Genomic DNA, 24,332 nt, shown 5'->3' with positions numbered 1-24,332 from the left:
AAATTAATAAAACATTTCCATTCATTTCATCATTTTATTTCCTCAAAAATATACCAACAAGGGCTTGGCTGCATTTTCAAAACCGAGGACCCACTTGGTCTCATGTAAACATATATTTTTTGTGAAGCATCAATTATAAATTATTGTAAACAGCTGTTTCCTATAAGAAATTAATTTAAACACTGAAAAAAAAATGATACAAACTAATGTTTTCCCTCCCCGTCCCCCTTCCTCCAACCCAGTCCTGTGGTGGGATCAGTCTACCCAGCTTTAATTATGAGAGGTCATGTGTCGGGATAAATGGTGCCGTTCCCGAAAGTACTCGTGGCAGATTGGACACGTTAGCTTCTCCTCCCGTCTCCTCTTGCACTGAGACTCGGCCGAGGAGTAGTCCTTTTTGTGATGGGACCGCATGTGGAAGACTAAGTCGGACGTCATGCGGAAGGAGAGGTTGCATTTTGCGCACCAGTTCTGGGCGGCCACCCCAAAGGACGTGAAGGTGGGTGGCAGCAGAGTCAAGGAAGAAGAGGAAGAGGAGGAGGTGGTGGTGGCAGTTTGCAGCTGCCCCCCGGCTCGTTTTGGCCACGGTTCTGAGGTATAAGGGAAAGCGTTGCTCCGGCCAGTGATCGTCTGCAGCACCTGAGAATTACACAAGTCACCAACAAAGAACTTGGAATTCAAAAGGCTGCTGTAGCACATGATGTCCGCTGTGGTGATGAAGCCAGACAGCTCCCCCAGGCTCTTCGGTAGCTCGTTCATGGAATGGGAAGAATTCCCGGCAGCCCTGTCCACCAGACACTTGACTGGCTTGCTAAAAGCACTTTTCTGCTCCCCTCGGGCTCGGGTGGGCCACACGAAGGAGAACGCGCTACCTGAGGAGTTCAGCGCCATGTCCTTGGGCATCTGCTCTTTGCCAAACTGGCCCAGCCCACCCCCTTGCTCCACCTCCTTCACTCTCTCATTCCTCAGCCGGTCCTTCATCCTCCTGACCTCAGTGAAAGCACTCTGTTTCTGCTCCAAGGCATCCTTCTTCACCGAGAGCTTCCCTGAGCTGAGCTTCCAGACAGAGCCAGCCAAGGCGTGTTCCCCCACCACCTCCTCCTTGCCCCCATAGCTGTGAGCTTCCCCCAGGTTATTTGTCTTCTCCAACAATACTGTTTTCCTGCTCCTGTTGCTCTCCGCCTCTTCTGACTTTGTTCTCTTCTCCCCTGACAGCCCATGGAGGTCGTCTCTCCGCGTGGCTATTTTGACCTCCAGATCCCTTGCCAGGCTGTGGAAGTTGGTGGCCTGCTCAGGCAAGTGGCCCTTCCCAGTCTTCTGCTCCTGGAGATTTCTCCACGGCAGGGCGTTCTTCTCTGGGACGCAGAGGAAGCGAACGTGGGCCAGATAGGAGTGCCCGCCTTTAAAGACCTGCTGGCATTCCGGGCACCTGAGTTCTGTGGAAACAGAAAATAGCCATTGAGTTTTGCGTAGCCAGAGTCCCAGCTGCTCTTAAGGCCTGGTTGCTCTCGCTGACACTGGTCTAAACCAGAAGCAACTCCACAGCTGGGTCACTGGAGAGCAGGGTCAGGTGCCATCTTGCTACAGGAGGCACCTCGCATACACTTCCTTCCATATGCTCCACACCCCGATGCTGGCGGCTGAGTCAAGTGCTCACAGCAGACACTGGCCTGAATCGACCCTCTGAACTCTGTGGCAGCTCAAAGCCCAAAACCCAGATCTGCGCCTGATCTTGCCAACAGGCAAATCATCTTTACAATGGTCTCAATGAGAAACCCAGCTTCAAGCACCCCTGTGCATTCAAAAGCAGAATCCAAATGTGGCATGTACCTCTCTCTACCCCATAGATCACTCGGGAAGCCTGCGTACAGGGAACAGCCCTACCAGTTACACTGACAGAGTTACGCCAGTATTCTTAGAACACACCTATTCTGGGATAAGAGGCCTTTTTTCTGTTTCATTTACATCCCCTCCAAAGCGACATGAGCTAAACTGATAAAAAGGCTGTCTTATATCGCATGTCTATGCAGGAGGAGAGCTATACCAATATAACTCTACTGATTTAAATTCACACCTTACGTTATACCAAAAAAGCATTCCCACCTTGAGTTGGTGTGATAGGGCCCTCAGTGGCCAGGCAGCCTAGTGGCTAGATCATTGGTTAGGTGGGCTGTAGGGAGTCCTGAGCCCTCCTTCTCCCTCAGGTCCTGGCCCAGGGAGGGTCCTTTGTCATTCAACCCCTAAACAGCAGGGATGGATCTTTTCCTCAGCTGTGAGGGAGGGGTTCAGGGCCTGTTTTTCTGGCCTGCTCCCTATGCAAGTCCTTTAGTTTGGGGAGTGGCCCCACTAGCCCAGTTGCCCAAGGCCACCCTTACCCATATGCAAAGTATGCAGCTGCATAGGGCACCAGGAAATTTGGGGTACCAAATTTCCTGGTGCCCTATGCAGCTGCGTGCTGCTCTGGCCCCTGCTCTACCTCTTCCTCATGGCCCCGCTCCTGCTCTGCACCAGCCTCACCTCTTCCCACCTCAGCCATGCCCCTATCCCCCCAAGGACTGCAGCAGGGGATGGGCCTGCACTCACCGATGGTGGTAAGTGCAGCGACCCAGCTCCCAGCCTGCTCTGCACCACCGGCACCCAGATGCACCACTGGTTCCCCCCCCCCCACCAAGTCCCAAGGCTGGGAGCCAGGGGAGCAGAGCAGAGCAGGTTGGGAACAGGTTACTCCACTTCCCGCCACCCTGTGAGTGCGGGCTCAGGCCTGCCCTGCACTCACCGGGCGGCGGGAAGTGGAGCAACCCAGCCCCAACCGGTTCTGCTCTGCCGGCTGGTGCTGGAGGGTCATTTCCCCCCTGCCCCCCAAGCCGGCACCCCCCCAGGGGCCCCACCCCACCCCACCCCACCCCCCAAGGGAGGGACTGCATAGGGCACCAAAATGGCCTTCACTGAGCTAGGCTCCCTTCTTTTCTCCCTACTCCAGGCCTGGCATTGGCTGCAAGTATAATGGGGCGGGGCTACCTGAACCCAGAGGTTTTCTTTAACCCCTGCTGTGCCTAGCAGCTGTCTCTCTCCTCCTTCACAGTTGGTAAATTTCTAGGCCACTATAACCAATTTTAAACCAAACTAAGTGTGTCCACACACACAAGTTGCACTGGTTTCACTAAAATCAGTTTGAAAGCAGACTAGGTGCAGACTCCTGTGTGGACACATTTCTATAGGTTTAAAATGGGTTATAGCAGACAGCAAATTTACTAACACAAGCCACCCTGCTACAAGCCAGATTTAAATCAGTTCAAGACCCTCCACACTGGGTTTAGCACCAATTTGACAAAGTCCATTTAAAAATCACACCATAAGTTACACCACAGCCTTTTGAGTAGATGTGTTGTGAAGCTGTCAACGTTTCCCTAATGTGCAGTGTTTCTTTAAAAGATTCGGTGTTACTCATTTTCAAAGCGATTCACTGAGTATGAGTGAATCTGTCCCAGCCAAACGTGTTCCCAAGAGCCTGAGAATCAGGACCATTTACACTTACCCAGGTCTCAGCTAATTTAAGCAGATTGTGCTGTATCAGGAAGTGTCAGACCATGAGTTGTTTTCTGTAGCCCAGTTCAGTTGCATCATTTGAGCTAACCTCTAACCCCAGGGGCAGCATACGCAAACCCGTAGGCTAGAGCAGCTAGCCCAGGGGTAGGCAACCTATGGCACGTGTGCCAAAGGCGGCACACAAGCTGATTTTCAGTGGCACTCACACTGCCTGGGTCCTGCCCACCAGTTCGGGGGGCTCTGCGTTTTAATTTAATTTTAAATTAAGCTTCTTAAATTTTTTTAAAACCTTCTTTACTTCACATACAATAATAGTTCAGTTACATATTATAGACTTATAGAAAGAGACCTTCTAAAAACATTAAAAGTGTATTACTGGCACGCAAAACCTTAAATTAAAGTGAATAAATGAAGACTCGGCACTCCACTTCTGAAAGGTTGCCCCTGAGCAAGCCCAAGTCTCTGCTGGAGCAGCAACATTCACACAGCTATGAGTGAGCTAGCTTAAGCCCAGTTAACACAAGACTGTCTACCATGGTTGGGAGACTCCCTTCACTGACGCCAGCTCAGTGCACCAATACAAAGATTTGCTTCTAACTGCCCAGTCTTGAAAGCCCAGCTTGAGATCTGAGAGTCAAGCTGGTCTCTTCCCCGCTTGCCCAGCACCACCAGTAACAAAGATATTGCCTTCAGTGATACCCGCACAATCTCAGCATCTGGCAATTTTCCCTTCGGTACTCACCGGTTTGGAGAGTCCTGGCTTTGATTGCGCTGAAACCCAGGAGGCTGGAAAGCTCCTCATCGTACCACACAAGGAGCTCCTCATTTTTGCCTATTTTCCTAGTAGATCGATAGTACAACTGGTTGTTCTTTAAGTAGGCTTCCAAGTTCTGTTCCTTGCTATTGGCAGCTGCTTGAACGAGCCTCATCCAGGGCAGTCCAGCAGGGCTATGCACTGAGGTGACATCTACCTGTTAGACACAAGGCAAAAAGGGAGACAATAGGGACCCGGGATGCATAAATTCATCAACTCTCTCGGCAAAGCCTGTCCTTTCCTGTCTTACACGTGATCCAATATGTAAGGGCTGTGGCCTCGACACAGCAAACGCTTACACAAGGGGCCTGAACACAGTGTCTGCAGCCTTCCTGAACTGCACCCCATGCCCATGGGACCACAGAGCCTGCAGCCGTGGGAAGGCTGGCGAGATGGTGGAGCCATCTGTATCAGCCCATGGAGCAGGACAGGGACACCAGAACGCAGCAGGCGGCACCCTCTTAAACAGGGCCGGCTCTACAGTTTTCGCCACCCCAAGCAGCACGCCGAATTGCCGCTGCGGGCGGCGGGAGCAGTCCATGTGCCCTTAGGGCAGGAGGTGTGTTTCCGCGGCGGCAGCAATTCGGCAGCAGCTTCTATGTTTAGCTGAAGCCGCCCCAGACAACTAAAGATAGAAGCTGCTGCGGAATTGCCCTCACCGCGGAAACGCGCCTGCTGCCCAAGGGCACATGGACTGCCTCTGCTGTCCGCGGCGGGCAATTCGGCGCACTGCTTGGGGGCAAAACAACAGGGACTGCGCCCCTTGCAGAATGCCACCCCAAGCACCAGCTTGGAATGCTGGTGCCTGGAGCTGGCCCTGCTCTTAAATGACGGCGCATCTTGTGCCGTCCTGCTCAAAGAGTGACAGCCCCCTGATACCCAACCTCTCTCCCTGCCCTGCTCCTCCCCCTCCGCCTCTCCCCAATCTTCCTCTGCACGCAGCATACATACCCTTAGTCCTGACACAGTCATTTGTGAAATCTCTCCTGCCTACTTACATCTTTCCGTGGGCTGCAAAGAGAAGGAGCCTCCCCAATACACACAAATACACACGCACAAGGTTCTTCCTCCATCATTTCAATATCACCCCGTCTCCAATAGGCCATGTCAGGGCAGGGCTATCTTCAAGGGGTTGTGACACAGTGGCCTGCTGTTGGTTTGCTGCTCTGTGACAGGAGTTCTTTCCAGATCTGACACACTCACTGCACGTAACACACCATTGTCATGCTATATACCCACAGGGTGGCATGTAATATATCACTGGACAACTAACAACTCACTGATCATTAACATTCTTGCACGGTGTGTGTAGAGGGTCTGTACAAAGAGTTATGGATATGTGCTCAGATTATGTTATTAAAATGTGTTTGGCAAGCAGTGTGTAAGTGTAGCCTGCCCTAGACAAAAGAATGAGTATTTGCTTAGCTGACCAGCCTGGTTGTCAGGCAGGGAACACAAACTTACATTTAAACAAAGCCATCAGCCTCACGAGTGGGGAAAATAGCCTCCGGACTATAAAGTCAGGGGGGCTGAACCTCAGCTGAGAACTAATTAATAGAATCATAGAATATCAGAGTTGGAAGGGACCTCAAGAGATCATCTAGTCCAACCCCCTGCTCAAAGCAGGACCAATCCCCAACTAAATCATTCCAGCCAGGGCTTTGTCAAGCCAGGCTTTAAAAACCTCTAAGGATGGAGATTCCACCACCTCCCTAGGGAACCCATTCCAGTGCTTCACCGCCCTCCTAGTGAAAAAGTTTTTCCTAATATCCAACCTAAACCTCCCCCACTGCAACTTGAGACCATTGCTCCTTGTTCTGTCATCTGCTACCACTGATTACACATATTATTGTATTATAAAAGTGCATTGAGTCAGGTCTTTTCTCAATGCTAATGACACACTGGTGATTAACATCACTGTGAAATGTCTGTATTAACACTACATGAGGAAATATGGCTACTCACTGATATTACGCTTCAAAGTCTGTGACCAAACACAGGGAGAAATAAAGCTTTCTCCCAGACAGGAGGCAGAGAAGGCAGCTATCTACCTGTCTCCAGTGAAATTAAGCAAGCCTCATTTCCATACAAATCAGCAGGGACATGAGAAGTTCACAGGAAGGGAAGCACTAAGTCTGGGGACAAAACAGGGAGCTTGAGAGAACATAAGGAAAGAGAAGAAGCCATCTTGGTATCCACAAGGTGCCAGACCTCTTGCAAGCAGAGAAAGACAGGAAGTTGAAGTCTCTGCAAAACTTGCTATCACTTAGCCTAAGCCCTTTTGTTAATAAATGTCTTTTATTTTTACTGGAACCCAACTCAGTGCTGTGCTAGCAGGGCAGGGTGTATTACCCCCAGCTGTAATGTGCTTCTGTCGCTTTAAAGGAGCAACAAACTCTATTCTTTCTCTTAGTGCTCCAGGACAGAGCTGGCCATTGCAGGGCAGATGGTCTGGGGAAAATTCAGGACTGGCAGATGTTGGGGTCCCCCAGCAGGTAGTAACCCAGGCTGGAGGAGAGCAGAGCAGAGCAGGGCTGTTGTGCTGTAGACAGGCTGCTGAGGTTAGAGAGCTGAACCAGGGCTGCATGGCACACAGATATTCGGGGACTGCATGCTTGCCTGCTAGCTGTTGGCATCCAGGCTGTGAGCCCCTGCAGCAGAGCACTGAAGGCACCTAGGGTTACAGGGCTGGCAGTGACACTCCCCTTCACTGGTGTGGGTTGCCCCCCAGAACATCAGCCCTCCAGGCCCTGTGATGTGCGAAGAGCTGCCCAGAGCAGGTGCCTGTTCCTTCTCCTCTCCTGGGAGCCCTGCAATCCCCATGCCAGCCCAGCTTCCAGCTTTCTCTGTCCATCCAGCCCTTCAACCTCTCCCAGCTAGCTTTGGCCATTTTACTCAGAGCTCCCCATGCTTCCTGCTCCCCACTGGGCTGCCTGCCTGCCTGGCCTCTCTCCAGCTCTCCAGCACCCACTCCCCTGGCAGCATTCAGATCCTCTCCACTACCAGAAATGCAGAGCTCCCTGCCCCTGCAGAGCTCCTTCCCTGAGAGGCTTTCAGATCACCTCACTGCCCAGTCATTCAGCCTCACTCATGCCACACCTGCCCACTCCAAGATAGGCCAGGACCGTTATCCTTGTGGTACAGATGGGGAAGCTGAGGGAGATGAGGTGACTTGCCCAGGGTCACCCATTGAGTCAGTGGCAGAGCTGAGAACTCAAGATTCCTGGTCTGCGCTCTACTCAATAAGCCTTGATCTGGAAAGCATGAGTATAGTACACCAGATAGAAACCAGAAACTCCATTACATTGTTCTCCATTGTCAATTCACTCCAGATAGGGATGTCCTAGAGAATTTAATATAAAATGATAACCTCTCCCTAGGCTATAATGAACAATCCTATAGAATTTAATAAAGAACTAGATCCCTGCACCTGAATCCTATAGGATAGTTCAAAACCCATACAGAAATTATCTCATTCTCCATTAAATTATGGAGGGCTTTAGAATTATTACAGCAGAACTCTATTAAGCATCTGTAGATTCCTTTGGATTTCATCTCTACTAATGCCTACAGAGCTTTTCCATACAGGATATTATTAAATACAACTAATAAGCACTTACACTTTGCTCTCCTGCTTCAGAAATAGTGTAGTTTATTCATATTTTTGCATCAAGTGAAATAAATTTGAATTTATTAAGGTATCCATAAAGGACAAGCTCTCAACAACCGAATGCTGCAGACTCAATTATTTCTGAAATAATGTGGTATAGCCTAGTGGTTCTCAATCAGAGGTCTGGGGACCCTTGGGGGGCTGCGAGCAGCTTTCAGGGGGTCCATCAAGCAGGGCCAGTGTTAGACTTGCCGGGGCCAAGGGCAGAAAACCGAAACCCCACTGCATGGGGCTGACACCTGGGGCCCTGAGGCCCGACACCTGGGGCCCTGAGGCCCAACACCTGGGGCTGAAGCAGGAGCCTGAGCAACTTAGCTTTGTGGTGCCCCCTGTGCCATGGGGCCCCAGGCAATTGCCCTGCTTACTACTAGCTAACACTGGCCCTGGCTTTTATATGCAGAAAAACAATTGTAGTGGCATAGGGGAGCCGTGGAGTTTTTATGGCACATCGGGGGAGCCTCCGAAAGAAAAAGATTGACAACCTCAGGTATAGTCGGTAACAGCTAATTATAATATATGTGCAATATTACATTCAACCCCCCCCATATTGAAAGAATTATATTTAAGCTACAGAGTCAAGCACTCAAAAGTTAAAAAATGCCAGAATTTAAGGTATTTCAGGTTACCTGTGCAATCTTAACTTTGCCCCCTTGCGCAACTGCATTATGATACGCTCTTTAATTACATGATCCCATACTATTTTTTCCACAAGACCCCAGCTCATTCAGTGCACAAGATGGGTGATGCTCTGAGAATGGTACAGCTATTCAATATTACTTTTATCCTCATCGTTCAATGTGCGGTCCCTGCGATATTCACTATACGCTCTTCTAAACTTGTACTGAATAGGGAATTATTAGTTTAGCTTTCCTTTGGGAATCATCACAGCAGTATCTAAGCCTAACAAATATTAACTGCAAGGCAGAGAGGTTTCAGAGTGATAGCCGTGTTAGTCTGTATCAGCAAAAAGAAGGAGGAGGGTTTCCACAGCTTGGAAACTGAGACACAAAGCGATTAAGGACATTTGGAAAAAAAAAGTCTGCTAATTTTTGAGCGCCTCAGTGATTGTTCTGAAAGAGAGAAGTTTGGAAATGAAGCATATTTAGTAATAAGTATGATTTTAAATTTCACCCCCAGTGATTTCTTTCTCTGTTTCTCCACTAAGTGCCTTGCAGCTATGCCATGGGATTTTGTAGGAGAAACAGGGTTTTGGACATCGCTGCTCTATTTTTACCCCGGAATGCATGCAGAAGTATGCACACATTAGCAGCTCAGCCAGAAGAATGAACTGTTAAGAGACAATTAGTGTAAGAGTTAATTAGTGTAAGGGAGAGAATAAATGAGCATACCCTGCAGCTGGCTCCCTTTAACTATATGGTACTTAATGATGCTTGACAAATACGGAAGTCTGATGCCCCCAGTGGTTGTAACTAATAGCTAAGACAAAGGCTGTCACTAATTAAGGCCTGGTTTTCAGAAGTGCCCAGCACTGACTCACAGCTCTGAGCACAATCAAGGGATGCTCAGGATCTCTGGAAATTAGCCCTAAGAGAGAGGGCTGAACACATGGAAAGGGGACAGGGAATAAGTGAGAGCACAGGGCAGAGCAGAAGAGACATCAAAGCCTAGCTCAGGGTGTTTGGCTCTGCATGTGGACGTACTGCTGTGCCCAAAGCCCAGCTCCTCTGCTTATGGGTCCCTTGGACAAGTTGTGTACTTCCCTTGTGTCTACAGAGCAGGGAAGGCCTCAGTGACCCAGAAGGGCTCAGTCACAACTCCGCTATAAAGAGGCTTGACTTTCAAGGCCCCTCGGGGAGGGGAGAGAAGGGATCTTTAGGGAGAAGGAGCCGGTACAGGACGCTGTAAGTGGCGGGGCATGGGGCATCTTGGGTTTAGCAGACCCGACTGATTTACAGATGACTGGCTTGCTTTGTCGGAGGGGGAGACGATACAGATCAAGCTGGGGAAGCCTTGTTATTTCTTAGGTCTGGAGTGCAGAAAACATTAAGGGAGCTTGTTAAATTGAGGGTTCTGGGACTCCATGGGGGTGACCCACTGAAAAAAACAGCAAGGGGAGAAGAAAAGCAGATTCCCTTTGGTACTCAGAGTTGAAGACTCTCCAGTTGGATAGTCACTAGGCCAGAGACTGAGCATGAGAGTGACTCCATAGCCTGATGGGTAGGGCTCGGGTATAGGGTATACTCCCCTCGGGTATAGGAGACCCATGACACAGGCCTCCTGCTCCAATGGCTATTTAATTGTTTAGACACAGTGGAGCACCTTCAAGAGGAGAGAGTGAGGAAGCCCTCACACTGGAATACCCTATCGCTCAGTGATAGGGCACTCATGTGAGAGGTGACAGAGCCTGGTTTGAATCCCTTCTCCCCAGGCAAAGGGAAGAATTAAAGCCAGGTCTCCTCCACTCGTTTCTTTTTGCCTTTGTCCAAATGTAAAAAAGTGGAAATGTCTCAACTCCAGGGGTTTGGGTTTTGTGATGCTGCAACATTCCGATTCGGGTTGAGCTGCAATTTTGTTTTGACTTCTTGGTTCGCCAGAATATTTCATAAAACACTGGTTTTGGTTTGACCCCAAATGATTTGTTATTTTTCTAAACTGCCAGCGAAACAATAAATCCCTTCTTCACCCAGCACCTGTCACAACTTCCAGTCAAAATGCCCACAAAGTGTAACCCCTGCTAGCACTATGTGGCTGTGCCACCCTCTAATAGCTGGTCCATGGAACTTAAGAGCCTACTCCACATTGTTAGGAACTCAGCCAGAGGCTGTGGGTGCATTACGGGAGTGGGTGAGTGAGGTCTGTGGCCTGCAATGTGCCGGAGGTCAGAGTAGATGAGCATGGTGGTCTCTTCTGGCCTTCAAGTCTATGAGCTAGTTGCTAAGGGAGGGACTTGTTCACCTCAAGCATTAGCAGCTTGCATTCTGGGGACTGAAGGTGCCAGGTTCAACCTGCCCCCCACCCCTCAACAGCACGAAAGGGGCTGGTTATGCAACGGGGAACACCATGGTTACACATGGAAAGGGAGGTGTGTTCAGCCCAGGTATGTCAGCTGACGTGGTTTCTAAGAGACAGTAGGGCTTTAAGACGCTGCTCTGGCTGTACAACCCAGAGCTAAGCCTCACCCTGTGAGCCCCAGCCCACTCCAAGGACATCTTTCTCCAGACCACCCAGACTGCCGCCAGGGCTCTGGTGGCAAAGTCCCAAAAAGCAGCCTGAGAGTCTGGTGCTAGAGTCCAAACACACGCAAACAGCCTTGACTCCTCCCTCCTGGCGTCCAGGCCCCCTCCAGAGATCTGATCTGGCCACTAGAGGCAAGAGCAAAGGGAAGGTGACTCCCCGCCCCAGGGGCTGCAACTACCCCCATGGTGCAGGAAGAGACAGGGTGGAGAAGCGTGCTCTGCTCATACTCCTACGCTCAGTCTAGACTGGAGCAGCCTGAGCCCATTCTTAGACTTCAAAATGCTTCCCCAAAGCCACTCGCTTTCCCTCAGGGATGCCAGGCAGTCGCTGCAATGGGATAGTGTGACCCCTCCATGGCCCTGAAAGGCCAGTATGCCCCATGCCAAGCCCTCTTGGATGTTCATCTCCAAGTGAAGACATGCCCCTCATTCCCGCACATCCTGGATCAGTTCAGTGACAGGTCAAGGGTGTCTTGGTGTAGGATGGAACTCATGCTTTGGGCTCTTTTCCCCAAGGGAATGGCTGGGATCCTCTCAGAATCCAGCCTCCAGGTCAGCACCGCCCTGGGCCAGTTTCCCCTCTTGGCAGAGCTATTAGCTATGCCAACCTGGGGATAAAACTATATCCCATGCCAATGCCACCAGCCGAGAAGAGCAATCTGGGGCGAGCAGGGAAAGGGGACAGCTTTTCCAATACAATATAAAATACCAGGCTCTCCTACCTTAAATACATAATGGATATTTCTTCTCTCAGAGCATTTCAGTGCAATAAAAGCAACAGTGTCTAACAAGGTGTTCTGCAGCATACACGGTCCAAAACTGGCTTCCTCTGGGATGTCTTGAGTGGTATGGACAGTTGCAAACACATCTGGGAAATGATGATGCAGGAGCTTGTTGTCACTCGTCCAGAGGAGTTTAGGCAAAGATGTCAGTTCCATCCTCAACCTGCAACAAAGCAAGGAATCACTTACACTGGGGATAGGAAGTTGAGAGGGTGAGGGATAAATCTGATCATGATTTATACCAAAAAGGCTGTAAGGAATTGGAATTGAATTATAACTGGATGAGAGCTTTAAAGCTACCAGGGACCAACACATTGGCATTGGTGGAGTTTTCCTGGCACATAGGAGCTCGTGGCTTTATTGATGTCCAGCCCAGAAGGCGACAAGCTATTCCTTACTAAAGCATCAATCTTAATCTTGTGAATAAACCAGACTTTTCCAGGGCACTCAGTCAGCTGCTCCCCTGGCCCAGTAGCTCCCATGATGCTGACCACTTATACTCAGGACCATGAAGCTTTGGGCTCAGTAAGGAAAATCTCCAGTTGATTAAAAGAAAGCCAAACTAGTCCACTCTAATCTCAGTCCTGTCTATTACAGGATCACAGGCTGCCGGACTTTCTCAAGACACAGTCATTGTCCACTTCGGCACCAAAATGGAAATGCTGGGATTTTTCCAAATGCTTGTGGCTTTTCTTCATCAACTAAAGACTCTCCCACTGTGCGTGCTGCCTTTTATGTCTTGTTTGTACTTTTGTAGGGTGTGAGCCCTGGTGTCCTGGCCAGATTCCAGATGGGGAAATTACAGTCCACTACCTAAAATGCCCCTTTTCTTTCCTTGCCTGCTTTGTTGAGCCTTGATGCTGTGTGCTGTTAAATGGCTGCTGTGTTGCACCCCTGAGGTGGTTGCATTTCAATTGACATTAGATTAGCTACTAAATAAAGTGATTTGAGATCCTAGTCAGTTAGGGTGAAAGGCACAGTATAAATTAGAGGTAGAGAAGCAGCAGTGGGTTCTGGTTTGACAGAACCTCATCAATCCAGGTTTGGGTTTTGGAGAACCAAACTAAGGATGGTTTGGATCCAAATTGCATTCAATCTGAACACCCAGAATCCATGAGGGTTGGATAAAAGGGTCATTTTTGTCCCATTTTAATATCAATATCATTTGTGACAGTTATGAAGGCCCAGACTGACCGTGACTCCGCTACCTGCGTCCCGACATGGCGATCTCAGACATTGCTAACAATATAGCCGGGGCAGTATGTTCTGGCAGTTCAGCTGGCATGAAGGTATTTGTCAGTGAATAGTGGGCAACGCTATTAAATTAATCAAAACTCATACGCTCTCTCCAGCACCTTGGGGCCAAGCCTGGGAATTCCACACATGGTTAGGTTGCAGGATCTGGTCCTTTGCCATTTCAGTGTTCTGTGGGTTGTTTATGGAGACACGGCTCCATCAAGCTCCCACTGAAGGCAGTGCAAAGATCCTCATTCAGTCCAGTGAGCGCTGGATCAGGTTCATGAAGCAGAGAGACTGAAAGAGAACAGTAACAAGCCCTGAAGAGCTCTTGGCCTTAGAGATGCCGAGATGGAAGGACAGAAGAGCCAATCTAACCTCTCTCACTTTGTGCCAATGGGATTATTTTGTTACAATGTGACTTAGAGCTTAAGCTACTGGGATGTAAAGCACTCAATATGTCGGAGAGTGCCACTGACCCAATTCTGGTTCTACCTCGATTTAGTCAAATCAGAACAGTTTTCTGATATAGGCAAGGTCTGCGTCCCTGTCCTGTAAAGATTCCAATACATGCTTAATGTAATGCACTGTGAGTAAGTCTTTGCAAGATCATGGTCTAAACAGACAAGATGCTAAGACAGACAGAAGACGGGAGAGGAAACAAGGGACAAGGCGGTAAAATATCAAGTGTCCAAGGTCATAGGGCAGGTCAGTGGCAAGATGGGACCAGATCCTAAGTCTCCTGACCCCCAGCGCCAGAGACAACTCACAGTGGTGCATGCTGCCTCTGGCTAGGGTGACCAGGTGTTCTGATTTTATAGGGACAGTCCTGATACTCTGGGCTTTGTCTTATATAGGCGCCTTATATATTACCCCCCCACCCCCATCCTGATTTTTCACACTTGCTGTCTGGTCACCCTACCTCTGGCTGCATTACGCTCCTCACAGCTGGTGGTGGAACTAGACTGGGTAGTTGTACTTTCAGTTGATCAGTTTCACTTCCTGGCTCTCACGTACTATCCCATGCCCAGTGCTGCTATGTTTGTGTGACACCACCACTGGGATACTATATAGCTATAGAATTTCTTTAAACACTGTTTTCATTTAAATGTGTGGGAAGACGGGATTTACTTAATGAAAACATTCTGTTCCCATTCGTTTTTATAAAGCACTTCAAAAGAAAACAACAGAGCATAAAGATGTTGGCCTAAATTACTAAAAAAAAAAATCTATAGGAATAAATTATGGGCCATGGCCCAGATCCTTTGTCTAGGAAGGTTACTACTCTAGGGTGACCAGACAGCAAGTGTGAAAAATCAAGACTGGGGGGCTGGGGGGTAATAGAATCCTATATAAGAAAAAGGCCAAAAATCAGGACTGTCCCTATAAAATTGGGGCATCTGGTCACCCTATACTACTCCCTTAGCAAAGCAGGTAAATGCCATAAACTGGGAATGGAGTTGTCTTCCTGGTATTATTCTATCTACCTACCTAAGTTCCTAGAAAACAGTTCCCCTCCCTGTGACTGGCCAGACCAGTGAACTGGCCTGACTAACACAGTGTTGTTTCCCTTGCATCGCAGATAGCAGAGTAACCCTCTACTGAGGAGTGGTGGCATTCCGGGGCAGGCCGGCTCCCCAGTGGAGGAATGTCACAGACTGACTAAAAAGAACAGGAGTACTTGTACGGATGCATCCGAAGAAGTGACCTGTAGCTCACGAAAGCTCATGCTGAAATAAATTTGTTAGTCTCTAAGGTGACACAAGTATTCCTGTTCTTTTTGCGGATACAGACTAACACGGCTGCTACTCTGAAACAGGCTGACTAGTCCTTTAAGGCAAAAGATGCTCAGCCTGGCCCACTGTCATAAACAGATAGTTAAGGGTTAATGTCTCTTTTACCTGTAAAGGATTAACAAACAGGGACCCAAACATCTGACCAGAGGACCAATCAGGAAACAAGATACTTTCAAATCTGGGTGGAGGGAAGCCTTTGTTTGTGGGTTTTGGGTTTGTGCGTTGTTCTCTCGGGGTCCTGGACGGGACTAGAGGTGCAACCAGGTATTTGCCAATCTCCCTGCTACAGTCTCTTAGCTATTCAGAATAGTTAGTAAGTAAAAAGGCGGCTTTAGTCTTTTAACTTGTTTTTCTTATTTGCAGATGTGTACTTGCTGGAAGTAGCTTAAACTGTGTTTCTGCTGGAGAAAGCTTCTTTCTATTGTCTATAAGCTATAAAAACCCTGTATATTTACCATCTTGATTACAGAGACAATTTTTATGTTTTTCCTTCTTTATTAAAGTTTTCCTTTTTTTTTTTTAGAATCTAATTGATTTTTGTTTGGTTATCTTTTGTAAGACTCCAGGGAAGGGAGTCTGCACTCACCAGGGAATTGTTGGGAGAAAGGAAAGGGAGGAGGGAAGAAAAACCTGGTCTCTGCGTTTATCTCTGTATCTCTCTCCGGGGAAGGAGGGAGGGGGAAGGGGTGATTCAAGGAGTTGAATCATGGTGGTCTCCTAGTGTACCCAGGGCGGGAAAGAGCTGGGAGGAAGAAAAGGAGGGGGAAGGGAAATGGTTCATTCCCCTTTGTTGTGAGACTCAAGGAATCTGGTCTTGGGGGTCCCCAGGGAAGGGTTTGGGGGGACCAGAGGGTATCAGGCCCTGGAATTCCTGATTGGTGGCAGCGCTACAGAATCTAAGCTGGTAATTAAGCTTAGAGGACTTTATGCTAGTACCCATATCCTGGATGCTAAGGTCCAGATTTGGGAATTATACTATGACACCCATGGCCTAGCAGCTACCCCACCACCCCCAGCCCCACCCCCAGCTGATGGTAATGTGGCAACTGAATGATAATTAGTGAGCCCAGGTGTGAAAGAGCAGGACCAGACAATACAAGCTGAGGGGACAATCAGCTGGGGGAGGGGCTTGTAGAGAAGACAGGAGGACTCACAGGTTGCACTGGTGCACGTAAGTGGGTGCTCTGACAGGCCTAAACAGGCAGGCAAGAGGACCCACAGAGTATTGGTTTGGATCCTGTGCAGGAAGCCCTGGGTGAGGGCCTGCAAGGAGCAGGGGGATCCCCAGCGGGAGAGTGTCAGTGAGGGAAGCCCTGCTAGGACAAGAAGCATAGAGGTAGAGCTCTGCAGGAGCAGGTCAGGCTCCTGTGGGAAAGGCCCTGACATAAGGTCAGTAACAGCACCTCAATGGAACCTGGGTGGGGTGTGGGGGAGAACTACTAGCTGGATGTTTAGCTTGGACTTTCAGTTTGATCTTTCCTTATCCTGGAAGGGAACTGAGCTTTGTGTGGCTTGGCTGGAGGGCTGAGCCACTGAAGACCTGGTGAGATGCAGGAGGCCCTGTAGACAAGGACCCCTTGAAGCATCGCACCCTGCACCCTGACACTAGGGGTGCTGAGTATACTATCTTATAAGGAAGAACCACTGAACCTGGGTCTATTTGAAGTGTAACTTGCTTTACTTACACACACACACACAGAGGTCCTGGAACAGAGGTGGTTGCAAACTGCACCCAGATAATCCCCACTTCTGGAAATCTCAGCCCATGCACCAATGCCTAGTTCCCAGGAAGCTTCTCTGTCCTGAGAATTGCCTCCAAATATGGTAGCTAGAGCAAAGTGTAAACTGTCTGCTATCTGCCACTTCTCTTTGCTTAACTTTTCTTCAAGGACTGCATCACAAAACCAACAACCTGCAAGCCTGTCTGCCAAAGACTGAAAACTTGCTCACATGCTAAGAAAGAGAGCATGTGAGGCTATGTGTAACAGTGCCTCTGGTGATGGCTGCCCCAAGGCCTGTGCATATCTGGAGTGCTCCACAGAGGCACAAGTCAGTCACATGAAGGCTCAAGGCCTTAGCAGTGCTGCCCAGCCTCCTCTTTGACCCTCCACCAGCAGCCATGCTACTGGCGCACCCCACTGAGAAATGCCCTCAGGGTACCCCCAAAAAGGGCCTTTCCAAACTGCATAGGGAAAGTGGGGGTGCTAGTACTGACAGCTCCACTGTGTGTGTGTGGTGATCCAACTTCTGCCACAGGCCCAGCCCATCACCTCCCCTCCAACAGATCCCAACCAACCACAGAGGGTTTCCAGAGGTTTTGGGTCAGGGAAGGGAACTATGTCACAGAGCGCACGATCCTTATTTCTGTGCCCACTACCCAGCAGAACCTGCTGGCTTTCTCCCAAACATCTCTGGCCAGGGAGGAGAAGGGAAGATCTGGCTCCTTGTTAACGGGATTGCATTGTCACACACACACAGGTATAGGGAAGGTTGCTGTAGTGCTCTCCTGTTACAGATGACAGTCATGCCAGGAAGTAACACTGCACTCTCTCTGTGTGAGGGATCATCAGGGAATGGGGATTGATTGGGAATCTCAGCTAGTATCTCATTAGCCCATTTTCACGCTATCTCACCTCTAGCTTCTATCCAGTGCAACACATCAGCTTTGTTTGCTTGTTGCTCAGTGACTGAAATATTCAAAGGTCAGTGGCAGACAAAATCCCCGTATCCTGCAGGAGTGGATGCCAAAGCCTGTGAGTGACAGCTATGGCTGTATTCATACACTGTACAGAAAAGATGATTATGTGAAATTTGGGAAGGGTACTGTCTGTATATAGGAAATAGGCTTGTTGTGGTAAGTCTTGTACTGCCTGCTGGTGGTGAAAGCATCCAGCAAGTGAAACTCTTAAGTTGAATAATTGATTAAATGCACCACCTAGTGTTTTGTCTCAGCATAACACCATACTCTGAGATAGTCACAGCAGGGCAACCTTCTAGTTTCTGTAGTATAAAGGTTCTTATCCTGCCCTCATCGCCATGGTATTTGAGGCCCAGATCCACAAGGGTGGGTAGATCCACGAATCTGGGGAAGACAGGTGTCCTTCTGCCTAACTGATTTGTAGGGCATGATCCTGTGGGTGGCCTCTGAGCATACCCACTGGATCCGACCTGCAGAGAAGATAGATGTTCCTCCACCTATCTTCTCCTGTGTCATGGATTGCTCTGGGGCTTAGGCAGGAGATGGACATCTGGGCGCCTACAGGGAGCCAGCAGCATGCAGCCCAGGGGCAGGAATTTAGGCACCCAGGAAACTCTTATCCTGAAAATGCAAGCACTGAGTGAGTTTAGGCGCCTACAGAGTTAGGTGGGAGCTTTGTGCATTGCAGTGATGCCTAAATTGGGACTTGGGTGCCTACGTACCTTTGTGGATCTGGGCTGGACCTCCTCCTAGTAGTGCATTAAGCAACGTGTCTAACATCTGTCCCATGTGGTTTGTTCTCTCTCATCCTCTCCCTGCAGGGAGAATTGTCTGTGCAGTGGGGTGGCTTATTGGGGTAGGGTTTTGGTTTGTGGGGAGAGGGTATTTTAAATGTCCGTGTGGCTCTGGGTTTATGTGAGAAAAGGCATGTGGAAGATGTACACCAGGCACTTGTTGAAGAAGGTGGGGAGATCCGGGATGGTCCTTCATTCCTGGGAGAGCCCGTTCCGCAGTCTGGGACTGGCCCCCGAGAAGGCTCTGTCTCCTGCCCAGGCGAGCTTTACTCTTGTGGTAGAAAGTTCCAATGTGCCTGAGGAGCAGCATTATTGACCATGAACTTATGCCAGGGCTATAGGCTTTTAGAGACCTGGTAGGCCTTGAAGATAAGGACCGAGACCTTGAACTTGACTTGATAGTGAGAGACTTTCTCTTCCTTGACCTTTAGACCCCCCTCCCCATGAGAGATAAAGGTAAAGGAGCCTCTGCAGAGGAATCAGAGAGAGAAAAGAGGGCTAGAGGAATAGTGTTGAGTGATGGAGAGGAGTCAGACCTCTATGGAAGCTTATCAGGCATCGTGGACAGGAGGTGGGGCAGGGTTTATCTGGTGGGAGAATGGAGGTGAATAGAAGGACAAAGTTACACTTTAATTAAAAACTGGCTTTTTTTTCTAAACTACTTTTTTTTGCAAAAAGTGTGGCTATTATTGAAACTTTTTGGTGGCATTTTTCATAAGTTAAACGGTTAGTGCCATTTGTCATGTACAGAAAGCCATGTTTTGCTTTCTGATAACCCTTCCAAATCAACAATTGTGTGGGTTTAAAAAACCCACACAAAAATTCATGAAATTCCCAAATTGGGGTCATTTCAAGCCCTGTGAAACACAAATAACTTCAATATGTTTCATAAACTTTTGTTTCCATTATCTGAGCAGCTCTAGCATTGAAGGGGAGAGGAGGAAGAGGGCTAGGGTGGAAGACACTGAAGCATAGAGAAAGAAGGACAAAACTCCATCCTGGTTGAAGAAAACTAAGCCTCGAGTCAATTCTGCCTCAACTAGCCCAGTGCCGCCCCAGTGATGCGACAGAATAACTGTCCTTGGAGTACGAACACTGGACTGCTCAGGACCTAATCAGCCCAACACTTTTTCTGTTCTCCCACCATTCCTTGCAAGTCCAAAAAAATACAAACAACTAAGGACAGGATGTCTGCAAGGTCAGAACTGATTACTGTCACATAGAGATCTGCTAAATTCTCTGGAGGGGTTTTCAGCAGGTATGTGACTAGTCAGAGTGTGATGATCTAATACAAAAAAGCTGCAGACTAAGAGATGCAATGCAATGTGACAGCTTAACATTGCATATACACACCAAACCTCATTTTGCATGCACACCAGAAAGAAAGGAGCCTAACAGTAAGGCGGTAGAACAAAGTTCATTGTTAAGATTGGGTCAAAATACAGAGCTGAAATATAAATGCCTTCAAATATAACCTTCCACCAAAATTAAGTTCCTGGATCTGAACCTCTGTGGGTCTGATTTGCGTTTGGATCCAAAGCCAAAGGAGACACCTGATCTTCCAAAATTTCCAACATCCAAGTTAGCAGAATTTTCTTAGAACAGCTCATGATCTTGCAATAATCTCAAACCTCAACCTCAACCTGGAACTGAATCAACCACAACCCCAAATTCTGAACCAGCCTAAACCTCATTTGGGTCCTGATCCAAACCTGGTGTCCTCAGCAACAGAGTCAATACTGATTGAGGAAAGCTCATTATTAATTGAGCATTTTGCATGGGGCCATAATTAGTGAAGGAGAAGCCCTATTCAGACACCTAACTTCTCTTGAAAACCAAAGTAGGTGTATTGTTCAGACAGTACAGTCATGAACACAGGAACGAGAGAGATCTTGTTCTCCATGGCTTTGTCTAATCTAGTCTCAGCTGACTCAAAAGCTGGGACCACCACCACCTTCTTTACATGGGAGCTATTTCCTGATACTGAACCTTCCCTTCCCTTCCCTCACTACTATCCCATTATTGCCAGATACACCTCCTTAGAATATACTGAACTATTCCTCTCTCGCTTACTGGGCACTTACACCTGTCAAATACTTGCTGATGATTATCAGTGTCTACCTTACTCTTTGTTTGCCCAAGGTAAACATATCTCCTTCTCATCATTAGTTTCTCAGAAGCCAAAGCTTCCAGCCCATAAATCAGTCTGCTTGCCCTTCTGTGAAGTCCCTCTGGGACTACAGCTGCACACAGTTTTTTCTGACTATGCTCAGACCTAGATACTACATTGCCAGATCTGTTGATAGATGGGAAGGAGTTCAGGAAAGAAGAACACAATTGAGCAGGCAGCTAGGAGGAGTGATTTCTAAGGAAAGGCAATGTGGCTCATTTAGTGAAGTGACAGCCAAGATGTGGCATGTTAAGTCTCCAAATAGCTGAAGGCATGAACACCAAAAATGAAGGAGAATTATCTAAGGTGGTAACCAGGGACACAAGCAGCAGCCACCAGATGAAACTGAGAGGTAAATTGTAAAATAGTATCTACCTCCTACACAGCACACTTCATCAATAGATCTCAAAGCACTTTACAAAGAAGGTCAGTATCATTATCCCATTTCACAGATGGGAAAACTGAGTCACAGAGGGTGAAATGACTTTCCCGTCATCACCCAGCATCCCAGTGGCAAAGCCAGGACTCAAACCCAGGTGTGCTGAGTCCCAGGGCAGGGCACTAACCACTAGGTTACACTGCCTCCCTGTGATGGGGTAGTGTGCCATGGGGTCAGCCCATCCCAGTAACATGGCATGGCCCTTTAAGATTCTGGGAGGTTTTGATGTATCAAAGACCTAGGAAATAAGAGGTATTGGTGGAGAGGAAGCAGTCCTGGGAATAAGTAGCTTGTGGAGAAAGTCAGATCCTGTTTCTTTAAGGTCCTGGGGCTAGGAGCCTTGCAGAGCACTAAGCTGGGAGAAGGGGGCGGGCATATACGCTGCTTCCTGCCTCAGAGCATCAAAGACACCCACAGGAGATGACTTCCTGCTGAACCCTCTGAGTCTGCGGACTAATTGGGGAAAGGGACCTGCCGAAGGAGAAGTTGGGTAAGGCCCTGTAGCTGGCCTGAATTATACCCCAGCCCCAGGGAGGAAGGCTGGAAACTGGCATCTCAGGGAGAGGGACTGCTGGAGGCACAAGTTGACTCCTGGAGGAACAGGGGCAAGTACACTTATCAGGGCTTTTGTATGGACCTAGAGAGGGCAGGAACTGGAGCAAGTAAGCAGTGAGTGAAGCTCTGTAGAGAAGTTGATAAACCAGCCCCTACACCCCACTCCCCCAGGGGACAGATGTCCTGAACTAAGCAGGTCTGGCTGGCTGGCAGGGCACTAAGGACAATGTGCCTGCAGGCCTGCAAGAGGAGACTAGAGACTGAATAGCAGGACAAACTTCCTGACCATGAGTTCTATTAAGGCCATGGTGATGCACCTCCCCAGCCTTGGGCAGTAGGGGAAGGACACAACCCTGCAAGGCCCCACACAGGCCAAAGAGGCACCAGCATTAAAGCCTGTTGTGCCCCCCTTCTCCTGCTGCAGGCATGAATCGCAGTCTCCCCAGCAGTCCTGACCCATGCCCCTTCGATGCAGTTACGTTTACAGAACCTTGTGGCATGCCTCTTGCCAGCTCGCCAGTGATGTGTTTCCGTCCAAATGCCACCGTTGGGAATGCCCTCACCTCATGGAGAGACCGCCCCGGTGCAACCACACCGCACCCTGCCAGCCCCTTGCCCTCTTTGTATAAGCAGCTCCCACTACCCTGGGCTCTCCTTTCACATGGGCTTCTCCACTGGCAGGACAAAATGAATATCAATAAGGTATTAGTAACACATTAGGCTTGGATCACCTGTTAAATGATGGGTACTCTCCATACTATGTCACAGTTGAAAGCTCTTCATGTGGTTGAGCATAGGGGCTCATAGCTTTATGGATTCCTTGCCCCCCAGAGAGTATCTGATACCCCCACATAATGTCCCTGAGTGACAGATTTTTCATCTTGATTTTGGAGTAGGCAGGCAGCTCTCGAAGGCATGTGCATCTGGGGACGTCCCCATGAATTCTTCACTAGACAGTGCATGAAATAGATGGTGCAGGACCAAGACAGCTGCTTGCTCACTCCCCCAGGAGCTTTTTTCTTTCTTATGGGTCCAGTTCTGCTACCTTCATTCACAAGACATAGTAGCCTCATTGGAATCAGTGGGGCTATAGCAGGGTAAGTGGAAGATACTCCTCAGTGAGTAAGTGTGGCAGAGGCCAGCCCCCAGAGCCAAGCTCTGGCTGTATCTACTCAGTGGAATTGCCTTTCAGCTATGCCATCTCAGTCTGCCATGGATATGAGGTTCCACGAGTGTCCCAGGTGACGCTACTATGAGCAGTCTGAGGTGATCTAGTACAGTCATGTTTGACATGGATGAAATTATACCTGGCACTCACGGAGCTAGTACTTTCCACGAAGACCGCAGTGATTTACAAGGGGGTGTCACTATTGGACACACAGGAGAGTGGTGGTGCACACAGACAAAGTGGTTGGCCTGAGGTTGTACAGCTAGTCAGAGTGGCAGAGTTGGAAACAGAGCCCAGATCAAAGCACCTGTGTTGCCCTGTATCTAACTGCCCTCATCACCCCAGGACCGAAGCCCCTGCACACATCAGCTATTTATAAATTAATAATACTGTACATTGATTTGGCATTTTTGATCATAAATCATCCCAAAGGGCTTTAAAGACAAGATTGGGGATATGTCTACACTACGAAATTAGGTCGAATTTATAGAAGTCGTTTTTTTAGAAATCGTTTTTATACAGTCAATCGTGCGTGTCCCCACACAAAATGCTCTAAGTGCATTAAGTCGGTGGACTGTGTCCACAGTACCGAGGCTAGCATCGACTTCCGGAGTGTTGCACTGTAGGTAGCTATCCCACACTTTCCGCAGTCTCCGCCACCCATTGGAATTCTGGGTTGAGATCCCAATGCCTTATGGGGCAAAAACAGTGTTACGGGTGGTTCTGAGTACATGTTGTCAGGCCCCTCTCTCCAGGGCCAGTGCAAACATTTAAGCGACCTAGGTGGTCGCCTAGGGTGCTAGGATTTGGGGGGCGCCATTTTCTTCGGCAGCGACCGCGGTGGCTGGATCTTCGGCCGCCCCAGTCGCCGCTGGCATTAAGGCGGAGGGAGCTGCGGCAGGGGAGCGCGGGGAGGGCCACCTGCAGCAAGGGGGGGAGCGGCACACAGGGGAACTCCCCACCCCAGCTCACCCCTGCCCTGCCTCCTCCCTGAGCACACCGTCACTGCTTCACTTCTCCCACCTCCCAGGCTTGCGGCACCAATCAGCTTAGGCGCCGCAAGCCTGGGAGGCGGGAGAAGTGAAGCAGCGACGGCGTGCTCGGGGTGGAGGCAGAGCAGGCGTGAGTTGGGGCTGGGGGATGCCTCAGGGCAGAGAGGGGGAGCTGCCATGGGGGGCTCAGGGTAGGGGCTCGGGGGGAGGGGGAAGGGCGTAAGGTGGAAGTTTCACCTAGGGCGCGAAACATCCTTGCACCGGCCCTGCCCCTCTCCCTCCCTCCGTGAAAGCAACGGCAGACAATTGTTTCACACCTTTTTTCCTGGGTCACCTGTGCAGATGCCGTACCACGGCAAGCATGGAGCCAGCTCAGCTCACCGTCACCATACTGGCTGCTGGCAGACATGGGACTGCATTGCTACACAGCAGCAGCTCATTGCCTTTTGGCAGCAGATGGTGCATTACGATTGGT

General features: G+C 49.2%; 1 protein-coding gene across 2 annotated transcripts in view; it reads right to left on the bottom strand.

The window, feature by feature from the left end:
* Nucleotides 1–241: 241 nt before the first annotated feature.
* ZNF488 (zinc finger protein 488) overlaps nucleotides 242–24,332 on the bottom strand; it is a 37,113-nt gene continuing 13,022 nt past the window's right edge. The window contains exons 2-4 of one of the 2 annotated variants that reach the window (XM_050960175.1): nucleotides 11,950–12,172; nucleotides 4,289–4,517; nucleotides 242–1,436 (exon numbers count right to left, since the gene is read on the bottom strand). In XM_050960175.1, coding sequence (XP_050816132.1) covers nucleotides 271–1,436; nucleotides 4,289–4,517; nucleotides 11,950–12,165 — 1,611 coding nt within the window. In that variant the 5' untranslated portion in view covers nucleotides 12,166–12,172 and the 3' untranslated portion in view covers nucleotides 242–270. Of the gene's footprint in view, nucleotides 1,437–4,288; nucleotides 4,518–11,949; nucleotides 12,173–24,332 lie in introns of those variants that run through there. The other variant, XM_050960176.1, reaches the window with a different exon arrangement.

The sequence above is a fragment of the Gopherus flavomarginatus genome, chromosome 6, assembly GCF_025201925.1.
Source record: "Gopherus flavomarginatus isolate rGopFla2 chromosome 6, rGopFla2.mat.asm, whole genome shotgun sequence".
NCBI classification, from domain to species: Eukaryota; Metazoa; Chordata; order Testudines; family Testudinidae; genus Gopherus; species Gopherus flavomarginatus.
The sequence above is the reverse complement of the archived record's forward strand: the minus strand, read 5'-3'. Positions and strand labels throughout refer to the sequence as shown.